This window comes from Lathamus discolor, chromosome 1, assembly GCF_037157495.1.
Source record: "Lathamus discolor isolate bLatDis1 chromosome 1, bLatDis1.hap1, whole genome shotgun sequence".
Lineage (NCBI taxonomy): Eukaryota > Metazoa > Chordata > Aves > Psittaciformes > Psittacidae > Lathamus > Lathamus discolor.
Window position 1 is genome coordinate 11,559,789 of NC_088884.1, and position 13,450 is coordinate 11,573,238.

Here is a 13,450-nt window from a genome sequence, read left to right on the forward strand (position 1 = left end):
GAAATTGTATTTAGAGTCAAACTCAGTGTATCAATATTTACAGTCACCATAGATCTAGTATTTTCTAGTATTTTCTATGTTTTATTGCATATAACTGTTTACTTCATGCCCTTTCAAAGCTTTTTTCCCAGATGACTTTTCTCCATATGGACAGCTGAAAACACTAAATAAAGACTATCCAAGTAGAAAGCAGTGTTTGCTGCTAGTTTGCCCTTGCAAAATAATCGTGCAAGGGCACAATTGATGAATTAGGCCTTTAAAGGTACTCTTGAATTCTTTGAGATATGATTGTTTTGAAGTCATTTACTTTTATTCACTGGAGACATTCTTTTTTTCTTTATTTTTTGTGCTAGACATAAGGGCTATAGATGTCACTGCAAGTTGAATAATTGAAATATTCTAGTTTGCACACCCTAATAAATGGTGCATCTTAAAGCATGGTGTGCTAGTTTATATGAGCTTACAGGTCAGACGTCACCATTCTCATTAACTTCTCAGCAAGTGAACTCAAAGGTACCAGACAAAGCCAGCAAAAGGTTTTGAAAAGAAGATTCTGCAGCTTTTCTTGTTTCACTGAACATGTCCCATGAATGTTTAGGGAGCTAAGAATTATTTTTGTTCTTATGTTGCCTGTGATTTCTTCATTCTAACTACCTTACCTAATAGCTTTCACGTAAAAAGGTGTACAGGAAAACTCAAAGTATTGTCTTTCAAAAGTTGATGTGACTTGAAGAATATTTTTTTGTGAACTCGTAAGTTATTTCTCCCTCTTCTGGTGAAGTGCAAATTAATTTTCCGATGAAGACTTAATGGCCAAGGATCATTTATATTGAGTGCCACAAGAACATTTTTGTTAATTGAATGTGGTCTAAGAGCATTACATGGCATGTTTTTGCAGACATTGATGAATGTGGAACTGGAAGGCATAGCTGTGCCAATGACACTGTTTGCTTTAACTTGGATGGTGGGTACGACTGTCGATGTCCCCATGGCAAGAACTGCACAGGAGACTGTATCCATGAAAACAAAGTCAAGCACAACGGTCAGATTTGGGTGCTGGAGAATGACAGGTGCTCTGTCTGCTCATGCCAGGTCAGTAGAAATAGAAGGAGCTGCTTCTTGCAAGATGGTACTAGGGATGCAAGGAAGAACATTGTGATTCAAGTGACATTCCTGTTTTAGCTGCCTTGTCAGGTGTGCCTCTGGTGCTACAGAAAAATGGTATTATATATTATATATGGTTTTGGGGAGAGCTCTCTCCAACCTGCATGAGCAGAACTTCCACATGAGGTTTATTATATGATACTGGAAGAAAGACGATAGTGTTATTTTGTTAACAGAGATACCACCCGTGTTTTCTGAGTGGGAGTAACAGCATTTTCATGCAAAGAAGCTGTCTGTCTAGACACATACTGGAGTTGGTGACTGATGTCAGTATCTTTAACAGATGGCTACAAGTAGAAGTAGGTTCTGTATCTGCAGAGTATTTCAGCTTAACTTTCTCAAATGTTTGCTGTGGGAGGCTTGATCACAAGCTAAATGCTGATGCAGAATAAATGCCCAATACACGGCTGACAAAGCCCTGAGCATTTCAGCAGCTCAGGTTTCATGAGCATTAATTTAATTTCAGATTACCTATCATCTTTCTTGTGTGAATAATTACAGATGGGAGGGATTGATCTGGAGGTTTAAAGCTAGAATTGACTAGCATCCATATGAGAATGACATAAACTTAGTGCAATCCATTAAAATTTGACCCTTGGGAAAGACACCCTTGGGTTTTATCACCTTAGGGGAGAGCTGCCTGAAGACTGGTTGTATGAAGGATATATGTAAGACAACAAGGTAAACCTATGGCAGCTATTGAGTGTGTGTTGTGGTTTCTGCTTCTGTTTGAATTGTATTTTGACAGAGAAATGGTATAGTGGAAAAACTTGTGAGCTGCTGATGGCTTAGAGTCCAGCCAAAAAATCAGATTTTGGTACAAGCAGTGCTGGAGTTTTGTGAATTTTTGCCATCGCTCTATGTCTGTCTTCCAACAACAGAGTGGATATGTGATGTGCCGACGAATGGTCTGTGACTGTGAAAATCCCACTGTTGACCTCTTTTGCTGCCCTGAATGTGACCCAAGGCTCAGCAGTCAATGTTTACATCAGAGCGGGGAGCTTTCGTATAACAGCGGTGAATCCTGGATACAGAACTGTCAGCAGTGTCGCTGTTTGGTAAGGCTCCTTGATTACAGCAGGAGAGACAGGAGGGAAAAAGGGTATGAGATATTCTGATCTGTGAATAGTTAATTTTCATGCATTAGCATCCATTTAATTTCCCCTGGAGTATGTGTATAATCAAAATCTGTTTTTCATGGATTTTAGTCAGTATTATGAAGTTCCAGTCAAAAATGCATTTTGACACAATAGAAGTAATATAAATTATTCAATCATGAAGATTGTTTTAGCAAAGAGTGGAGGTCATTTGGATATAGCACCTACACAGCAGCACTCATGTGTTCACTTATTCAAAGACCAATGAAGCTGAGTAAGGAAATTCTAAATATGTATTTGTTATCACAGTTGGTAATTTCAAAGATGCTGATAGACTAAAATTTGTTTATTCATTCAGACATTTTTAGTAACAGAAAAAATAATGCAACTTGATGCCTTTTTCTAAACAGTGAAACGAGGTTTGAACAAAATAAAATCCATTAGCGTTTGTAATCTTTTTCCTAGGCCTGCGTTTCAGAGTCTGAGCAAACACTGCTCTGAATAATGCCACTCAGGAAGTTTCTATGACAGAAAAAATCCCAAGATAAAAATAACTAGCTTTTATCACAGGTCATCTCCAAATGTAAATACTAGTCCATCTAGCAGCTTTGCCTTGTCAGGGTATCGCAAATAACAGCCAGAAACCAATTTCTGTAGACACTGTGCTTTCAGTGTCACCATTGCTAAAATTCAATCAAATCGATTCCCAGGTGCTTCATTAAATGTCTTAAAAACAAACCAAAACAACTTACAGTTTGGGATCTCGATAGATGGGGTTTTTTTCAAGATGTTACTTCTGTAACTAAAGCCTGCTTTCTTTCAGTTGTCAAGGATTTTTTTTGGTGACAGTGCATTGTCTACTCCTTGTACTGTCCATCACTGCAAACATAAATTGAAATATCAAGATCGATGATTGGTTTTAAAGATCGCTTTCATTCTAACTATGCTGCGGTTCAAAACCAGGAAAATTCACCCAGATGAGAATTTTGTAAAAGTAACTTGACAATACTTTCTGCAACAAGAAGAGTATATCTGGAGCTATCGCAAATCCCTGGGAATTTTTTTCAGCTTTTGCTGTGGAGATACTGAACTCCTCATTCTCAAAACCTTAGGTACAGTTTTTGTCAGTAAACTTCTTTCCAAGGCGCAAATTCTCTCTGCCCCACTTCAATACAGACTACTCGATCTGTGCTCAAATGAGCTAAATAAATTGAAGGTCAGAGATGGACCCGTTCCAGAAGAAATATGAATTAATGACTTCTGTGAAGTCTTTCTTTTGACCAATAAATCTGAAACTTTGGCCTTTGACCAGAGTCGAAGAGAAGCTGACCCCAACTTCTAGTAACTGATGTGAACAATTAGACATCTATAGATTTATGTGCAGGAATACAGTAACTTCTCCCAAGAATATTCTGGCCCAACACAAGTCTCTGCTCTGACCTTTTCATACCCTGGCTGTACTAAACCCATCATGCAGGAAGTGTGATTAAGTTTGGAAGTTCAGGTATTCTGATTGTAACATCCTGAATGGATGGTAAGTGGGTGGAGGTCTTCTCAGTGGAAACACACTGGTGTTCCCTGTTACACTGAGCTGCTGGCACCTTGACATACTTATTCCAGCCAATGCATTTGTAACTGTGAAAGGTAAATTTTAGCCTATAAGGAGCTCAATTTGAAGGCTTTTTGTGGTGAACAGTCGGAATAGAAGTAACAACAAGGTGAAACCTGCTATTTGGAAGCACTTTTGCAGTGCAGTCCTGTTAAGGCTTCTGTCACTTGCAAAAGTAGGACTTCACAAGGACATGTCCATATTCTGCATTTCATATTTGTGGAGAATTGCCAGCTGCAGTTTGATGTAGAGTGTATTGAAGGAAGTTAGATCTAATACACTTCCTGAACAGAATGCAGAAAATGCACCCAACTTGCTGTGTCTCTCAAATCCCAGTGTCCTCTGCACTGACTTCTGAATAGGACCCGATGGGCAAAATTAGGGCCAAGAAAAATAATGCTGATTCAGATGACTAGATGAAGAAACAAAACAAGAGCTAATAATCTTCTCTGGTTCTTATAATACTTTTAAACAGCAAGGCGAAGTTGACTGCTGGCCTTTGCCATGCCCAGAGGTGGATTGTGAATTCAGTGTCCTCCCCGAGAACGAGTGCTGCCCGCACTGCGTCACTGACCCCTGCCAAGCAGACACTATTCGCAATGACATCACTAAAACCTGCCTGGATGAAACCAATGTCGTTCGCTTCACTGGATCTTCTTGGATTAAGCATGGCACAGAGTGCACCCTCTGCCAGTGCAAGGTAAAGAGCATAAAAATTAAGCTGAGATGCTTGTTTCCCAGCAAGTCTGGTCAGTGACCAGTTGGTGTCTACACTTGATTTAAAGCAGCAGAGATAAGAGTGTTCAGCTTAGTCAACTTTACTCTTGTGTGTACTAGAAGGATGGTTTAATGTGCTAGCAGGTCAGAAGCAGGCCAACAGATCATGGTGCAGTGTGCTGTAGACACAGCAGTGAGCTTTCCTTTTTCATCAGGATAGCTCAATTCAAGTTTGATCGCAGTTCCTACTATATAGCTCCGTGCTATCTTGGAAACATATGCAGTAACCCATAGGTATGTAAGAGCAGGCTTCACACAATAAATTGTTCTTTGTGATACTATAGCATCACCAGAAGTGATCAAATTGTTTTTTGAGAATAGTAATTGTTTTGAGAATTAAGGGACTAGTTATATGGTTACATACCTTTATTGCTTTAAAATTAGTTACATATGAATTTAAAATTATTAATAATATTTAAAATTAATATTAATAATGACATTAATAATATAGCAAGCAATGTTTAAAACATTTTATAGTTTTTGTAGTCAAAGGAATTCCTTGTCTGAAGAGAAAAGTTAATGGCTATGGGCTATGAATTCTGGCATCTCTTTCTAAAAGTGCAAAAGGAGGTTAAAATAAATCCTTCCATTCAAAATAAGCCTGTAAAGTGAACTGTTTTCTCCAGCATTCAATACTGAAGAATGACAAAGAGTGTTTCCACAGTAGCCAAGAAGAGACAGCAGGATTCATCCATAGCTCTTTAATTATTACTGAAATTCACAGTTGATTTTGGTCCTTAGTCTATGTCCTTCCCAAGCAAGATACTTCATCGTACAATTGATTACTTTGAAAAGTTTCTCATAAAAAATAATCTAACTGCAACAGCTCCTTCTGGGAGAGATGGGAAGTAACAGACGATGTAGCAGAGCTGGCAAGTGCCACCTTCTTTTTCCATTTTGTCTGATTCAGTACTGTGTGCAACAGCGGTTGTTGCTGTTGAGGCATAGTCCCTTTCAAGAAGGAAGGGTTATGCACCAAGTAAGCATAGGCATTTGGTCTGGTGTCAGAACAGCATGGTGATTAGAAGAAAATGCTGTGGGACTCTTCGTCAGGGACTGTGGGGATAAGAGAAGGGGTAATAGGTTCAAACTTAAACAGGGGAAGTTCAGGTTAGATGTGAGGAAGAAGTTCTTTATTGCAAGGGTGGTGAGGCACTGGAATGGGTTGCCCAAAGAAGTGGTGAATGCTCGATCCCTGGCAGTGTTCAAAGACAGGTTGGACAGAGCATTGGGTGGCACGGTTTAGTGTGAGGTATCCCTGCCCGTGGCAGGGAGTTGGAATTAGATGATTTTTAGGTCCTTTCCAACCCAACCCATTCTCTGATTCTATGATTTGGCAGAGTGGCTAATGGTTAGAAAACTAGCTGCTGTCCAAAGGATGCTGAAACAAGCTTATGTGCAGAAGCCCATGCTTTTGAGGTATATAACTGGTGGCATATACCAACTCCAGTGCTAGAAGTTACTTTTTGCTTGGGCAAGCTGCCAAGGCTTATGTGCATCTGTTTTCCCATCTGTAAAACAAATAGGTGTGATTCTTCTCTAAAGTGCTTTTGAGATTCAGTGATGGGGAGTGTGTTCTCATTGTTGTACTGCTAATCAATGGCAATGCAGAAGCTGTGTATCAGTTCTGCTGATGACCGCCTGTGTACTGCTCCCATCTGCCCTTTCCTCTTAAGCAAAGACTTAACCTTAAGCATCAACTAATTTGTATTCAGTATAAACACATACACAGACTAATAAAATCCATCACTGCATTTTGAACATATGTAAGTTTAAAACAGATACTCTTCCAAACTGCACGGTTTTCGACTCAGGTGTGAACCTGCTTAACAGTGGATGTATCTCTGTCCCTCGGCAAGCTAATCTTACTCAATTCTCTTTATAGAGTAGTTGTCCTTTTTAAATACACTATCTGCTCATATTGGCAGCTTTTTAATATTGTAGTTCAGTATGCAAACAGCTTGTTCCCTCTGGATCAGGTTAATTGTGTGCCCATTTTGAATCATTCTCCTCCTTCGTCCTGTGTCACCCCAGTCTTTTCTTGCAGAGCATCACATGGAAGGTCAAAGCTCTGGTCTAAGCCTCTCTAAGCACGCTATAGCAAAATAGGTTTACACAAATCCTTTAAGAATTCAGAAACCTGGGCATCAGTTAAAGCTGACTTAGCCACAAACCATTTCAAATTGCAAGTAAAGAAGATGGACAGTAGGATTGTCTAATGTCCTGCAACAGTTGTTATTTGCATTGTAAGAATCAGATTTAAGAAGCAGTAGAGATGCAGAAAACAGTTTCTCTGGTACTTGAATGATGTCCACAGGCAATCTGTTCCCTTAATTGCTAATATTCTCAGAAGAATATCTGGAGTATCAGGGAAAATTATGGATTACCGTTTGCTGGTTTTACAGCCAGGATGTATTAACTTGAAGCATTCAGGGCTAAATAAAATCCAGAGTCCCTTCTGTCTGACCTAAATAAAACTCCCAAGTGACCTTCTTGTTCAACAGCTTTGTGTACTTGAGCAGATGCCTGATACGTTTATGTTGGGGACATTTCCTCCAGTGATGCCAGCTTCTTTCAGTTTGATTGTTGTAGCTCTGGGATACAGACCACAGCAAATCAAGCAATTAATGGAATCATAGTAGCCCATTCCCTTGGGTAAGGGAAGGACATGACAACAATGTCATGAATCTGATCAGAACCTGTGTCTTGTATTTTACAAGTCTGCACATTCAAATCCGGTGGGTGTTTTCAAATGGCTGAGCTTGTTAAATTTACTTGTTCTATCCTAAATGCTGCTTGTTTCAATTCTTCTTTCTGTTTTTCATCCCTTTAGAATGGCCACGTCTGTTGCTCAGTGGACCCACAGTGCCTTCAGGAACTGTGACACCAACAACCATCTCTCACAAGCAGTTTCTGGTTGAAGAATTTTCCTTCACAATAAAGACCTTTAGACCAAAAATAATTCAAAATTAAAGCTAAAATTAGATTGGTTTTGTCCACCTAAAGTGCAGATATGTGATGAACTCAGTTACCTGAATCAGAGTGAAATTTATGGGACTCGAGACAAGCTCAGATGTGTATACCTTTGTATGAGGTTAGGCCCACATCTTCTGGCTATTTGTCTGTCTGGCATCATTGTGCAGAATATTTAGGTTAGTGTGAAGTGACACATTGTAATGCTGTACGTAACGATGTCAAGATCCAAAAGCAACTAGGAGCTCTTAGAGGGTCTTCCAAAGCTTTAAGACTCTTAACACTTGACCAGATACAGAGATTTTTACCTAATCTTATTTGGAACTGCACAAATGTGTTTGATTGCTTAATGCAGAATTTAGCAGACATTTGAGTAAGAGGACGAAGCCTTCAGGAACAAAGAACCTAGCAGCTAAGATATGGTATGTACAGTATGTGCGCTGAAAAAAAAAAAAAAAAAAAAGAAGTTATTGTAAAAACAAAAAAAATTAAAAAAAAATCAAAAAGAAAACCCGTGATGCACAGGCATGGCTTCTTAATGTTTTCTGATGGAAAAAGTCATCAATATTTCCTTGTTTTACTGCACTTCCTATTATTTCTTGATTGAATTTGTTCAGTATAAGCTCGTTATTGTGCAAATTTAAATAAATATTTCTCTTATGTTAAGTTTGTGCTTGGGCTCCTTTTCCTTTTAAAGGATGTGATTTTCATGTGTCTTACTGTTTCTTCTTTACCAGCATGCCTAGGCATGGGAGCTTCTGCCCAGCACAGCTTTGTGCCTATCCTGTCTTACCTTTGTTATTCTGACAACACATTAAGTAAATTCATGCATCTGAGTCATTACAGTGGATTGATCAACAAATTCATGTGCCTAAAGCTCAGACCCTGTGTGCCAGTGAGATGCTGTCACCCAGAGTGGGTACAGACCATTCGTGTGTGACTTACATCTCTTCAGATTTACAGGGGATCTTCTCCAGATTCCTCTTCTTTCCAGCTGCCATGAGTTCTGTAAGCTCTACAGCCGTTTTAGTTGTTTGTGTAAAGTATCTTAATGCATGGGGATCGCTTCAATATGCAAACCCTATTTTTGCTTCTGCACTCTTGGGACAATAAAGAAAAGAGGCTACATGACCAAAGCTGTGTTATTCTGGAAGAGAAATAAAGAGTAAAGCAGTGCTTACAAATTACAGGCTGAAAAGGCTGAATTTGTAAGGAATGCATTACAAACAGCAGAGGCAAAACAGGAGAGGAGGAAACTGTGCAAGATAACAGCATCCTTTGAATACTGCTTTAGTAGTCATGTTCTTTTCAAAGTGCCTAGCTGCTCTTCAGCATCTCTCTTACCAATTCAGTAGATTTTCATGCAACCTGGACAGGCAAAACTTCCATAAGTATTACCCCTGTGTATTATTAACTTACAAGGAAGCGAATGTATATGTTTTATACCAAACAGAATTCTTTTCCTGCAAACAGATGCTAGTTGACAATGTTTACAGTACAGCAGGAGATCAAAGGAATGCCATGCAGCTGCATGTATCTGGTAGATATTCCCTTGTGCCTTCATGTTTGCTGAGTACTGTATGGTTTTGGAGCAGGGAATACAAGAGATGCTAGGCCACTGAATGTAAATAATACAAATAAACAAAACCAGGAAGTGAAAATGTGCAAAAAAGCCCCAAATGGATAGTCTACATTGGACCATGAAAGTTATGAAGATTTTCAGGTTAAATACCCCTTTTTCCTCACCTAGTCCATATATAACAGGTACTCAAGGGTTTTACTGTATTGTCCGGTTCCTGGCAAGCTGCAATCAAAGTTTTTAAAGAGTGTTAGCTCCTTGAAAAAGAAGCTGTTCTGTACAGTGTTTTCTTGCCTGCACAGTAATTGTCAGGAGGTCATGGTTTCCTCTCAGACACAGAGGCACATCTCCAGTGGATTTCACTGGCAGCTGCATGCCTGTTTCTGAGAGAAAGTTTAGCAGAAAGTGTTATCATTTAAGAATTGCACATCCATTTCCTTCAAGAACGGGTGTAAGATAGACACGGGACATGCATGAAGAGCAGACTTCTCTTTTTGAAAAGAGCAAACATTTCTCAAGGGTAGAATCCTCCGGCTCTGACAGTGTCTGCTGAAAGCTCAAAGGGAAAGCTATGGAGCGCTGAAGAGAAGGCAGATAGCCTCAGAACAGTGGTAAGCATCCCTTAAAGCGATTTTCTCAATCCTTTCTCAAAGGCAGAGTAATGCTGGCATTTAATCCCAGCTTTTAATCAAATATAAAATGGTGTATAGATGGAAAACAACTCTTTCCTTTTGCTGCCTACACTGACCTTGTAGGATCTTTCTGCTGTTGTAGGTTTGTGAAGCCCTGTGCAATACAATAAGCAGCAGGCTAAAAAGCCAGGAATTGAGACACAATGTAATAGTTAAAACTTGACTAAGTCCTTGGAGAGACAGTCAGTGTTACATGTATGTAAAGAGCAGAAGTCATACTGCTGAACAAAGCTGAAAGCCCCTGCTAAATAAAACATGAGAATGGCCTGAGTGAATATTATCTAATTTATCAGCGTTCAAGTTTTCTAATCAGTAGGGAGTTCCAAAGGTCAGCAAACTCCAGTGAGACATCTCAGTGACCCTTGTTTTCATTCCCTTTCACCCTCTCTTCCCCATCTTCCTCCTGTTCGTTCAAGCCTGTAATTAGTAGCTCATGTTTTTAATTTTCCTTGGAAAGTAAATTTAAATATTATTAAAAATTGATGTCTAATTTCTAGGCCTAAATTGTCTGTCAGATGATAGAGTCCATAAAGACAAAATTATATTTCTGAACAATGCAGGTACGTTGTGCTCTCTTACTGGCCTTTCATTATTGATGCACTGTTTGCAGTACCAGAATTCAATAACTTCCATAAAGGAATTGTCACCTCTCTGCAGAATAATTGCCCTAAGTTAATAGAGCTACAGATAGAAAGGCAGAGATGTCTTCAGTTACAATGCTGAATTCAATGCTACAGTGAAACAAGCTGACAAAAAGCAGCAGTATTGTAAAATGTTGAAAAAGGAGCTAACTGCAGCTGCAAATTCAGTTCCTTACAAATATGCCATAGGCAAGAACAGGGTGCTGGCCTCAGTCATCCTTATGGCTAAGGACATCTTTGCTTCTGTGGGAGCTCCAACTTTAGCAGCGCAACTGGTGAAACGTGGTCATTAACTGCAATGCTAGCCATTCCTTTTTTGTAGAATGCCTAAAGGCATGTACTGTAAAACTGTCCTCATTCAGTGCCAGCATAGGGTCTTGCCATTAAGTGTGTTGTGCTACAGCAGATTCACCCTGGGGCACCTCAGAGAAGCACAACCTCATAAACCACAGAGCCTGGATTTTCCTGCTATCTTCAAATGCAGGATGTGTATGGGGTGACATCTCCTCAGTGGACATGGTGAATCTCACTTTGAATGGGTCTGCCTCACTGGCAGAGCATGGGACACTGAAAAGTCTTTGATTTAGGGTAAGTACTAAGTAGCACCAACTAAAACATTGGTGGGTTATCTGCATTGGTCTCAAACTGATGCCTAAACACAGCACTACACCAGCTACTAGGAGGAAAATTAACTCTGTTCCAGCTGAAACCAAGACAGTGAGTCTCTTCCGAATGGAAAGAGAATCTCACTGCAGCACAAAGATGGAGCTCAGCTCACATAGCCTCTCAACAGTCAGGGGCTCCCTTGATTTCCCAGATAAAAATAGCGGTAGCTTTAAAGTAAGGTTCAGTTAAGTACTTTTTAACAGTGAAACGTACAGACAAGTGCAGTTTAATTTGTCCCCAAAGAAGTTAATAATTAAAGTTAAAAATCACCAGATAGCTTTTGCCAATTATGTAAAGAAAATGTTTCAGAGTAATATGAATAGGAAAACTAGAGTAGCTCTGGCATCTCCTGAGCGGATGACCTGTGGAGAAGCATCTCTTCAGTGCACCAGTAAAGCCCACTGCAGTCATGTCTTCTGTCCAAGTCACAGCCGTATTTGCCAATTCGCAGTCCAGGCCATCTCCTTTGCTGCTATTTTAATTTCTAATTAAAAATTTAAAACGTCTTTTTGCTTTATCTGGCCAAGAGTTTGTCCTGGGAGAAAAGACAAAGCATTGCCGTTGGATTTTTGAGTACGAAGCAGTGTTTTGGAGGGAGTCTGGAATGAAAAAGGCAGTGCTAAAAACCCCTTTACTCAGAGGTCTGGCTGTTCGTCAGCCATGTGCGCAGCCACGAGCGTGTCAGTGTGTTTCAGGTTTTTTGGTTTTGTCAGCATGGTGCTAATGCAAAATGATAAAAATAAAAAATCAATTGTTAAAATCAATTACTCATCTAGGTCTGCGCTAATCAGTATTTTCTTATTGCCAGAGTTTACACAGTCTGTAAATGCCAAATAGGCATTGTTTACTGTAACAGGAGATTTGCAACCCTATATCCTACTTATCTGTTCATAGATTATTTCTATAAGATGAAACTTGAACTACTACAAACCATAATAATCTATTGATCATATAATATTTCATCCACGAGAGCCAAACTCAATAACTGTCCTTCATCTTAAAATCTTTTATCATTAATCTCATTTTACCATTTTACACTCCAAATGTACCTCCTAGGATGTCATTTTTGTATCAGCAGTATTGCTTGGAACCGTAAAATAAAGTTCTTTAAGGGCTTAAGACTGAGCCATATTTGAAAGCCAGAGTAACCAGAACTGCATCACCACAGGTAGAGCATCCTTCTAAATAGACTAGCAGAAACAAAGTACTGACTTTTGGTGGGGAGGTAGGACAATTTCATCGAGGGGAGTAGGGAACAAAGCAGAAGATCAACCAGCGATCCCAGCAATGCCAACTTAGTCTTGTTCCTCTTTCAATGACTGCTGGTCTGAACAAGAAGAGTGATAAACACTGGTACCCTTAGTTCTGAGCAAGAAGCTCCTCAGCTAATGCTGCTTTTGAATATTTCATTTGTCTGAGTGGGCCACAGTTTATTTTCTTCATGCCTTTGGTAAAATTGTAAGAACTGCTTGAGACGACCACAATGCAAACTGTTTTTTCCCAAGGTTGGGACTGGCCCACTTCGAAGGCAGGCACTGCACCGCAAGCTGCAGGCTCCAGTCTGGCGGGTGGTAGCACCCCAGCTAAAAGTGTCTTTGTGCAGTCCTGCCCTGGTATTAGCTATGTGTAGTTGGATCTTCCATAAGCTGTGACCAGAATGACCCACCTTAAACTGGTTCCTCTGAAAACCTAAACACCACCTTTTGGCTGCCTTAGATGGATTTCACGAGTCAAGTGGTTTGTCCGTGCAGAAGGATGCGGGAGTAGGATTAGTACTGTTCCAGGAGCTCCGCTATCACATCAACATGTGCAGCCACAGCCCAGGAAAGGTAAGACCTGCCTTCAAGTCAGGAACAAAAAGTTCTTATTGTCTTAAAAGTATTTCTCCCTAGGAAGAGGCAAGAAGCCAAGCCCTTTATTTGCTTTCCAAGTAAAAAATCTAGTGTTCGCCTCATTTGCACTGGCCATGGACAGCATATGAGTGCTCACAACCCCCTCAGCATGCAGTTCTTTCACTGCTTTCGTGTTTCGTGGACATATGGCTCTGCAGAAGCTACCCCAGTCAACTGATAGCAAGCCCTCTCCCATGGCCAGCTTTTCCTCTACAGGACTTTTTTCGGGAGATGCCTGTAGATGCTGCCTTGCAGCTGGTGCCTGCCTGGCCAGGACTGGGCAGCCCCTCTTATCCTGCCCAGACAGGTCAGGCCAGTGATAAATGGATGACCCAGCTAATGCAGATGGTGTGAAAACTT

General features: G+C 40.1%; 1 protein-coding gene across 1 annotated transcript in view; it reads left to right on the top strand.

Annotated features, from left to right (window-relative positions):
* NELL2 (neural EGFL like 2) overlaps positions 1–8,286 on the top strand; it is a 162,138-nt gene extending 153,852 nt beyond the window's left edge. Inside the window, exons 17-20 of the mRNA XM_065690861.1 lie at positions 899–1,092; positions 2,046–2,222; positions 4,346–4,570; positions 7,481–8,286. Of these exons, the coding sequence (XP_065546933.1) occupies positions 899–1,092; positions 2,046–2,222; positions 4,346–4,570; positions 7,481–7,531 (647 nt within the window). The 3' untranslated portion in view covers positions 7,532–8,286. The remainder of the gene's footprint in view (positions 1–898; positions 1,093–2,045; positions 2,223–4,345; positions 4,571–7,480) is intronic.
* Positions 8,287–13,450: the final 5,164 nt, after the last annotated feature.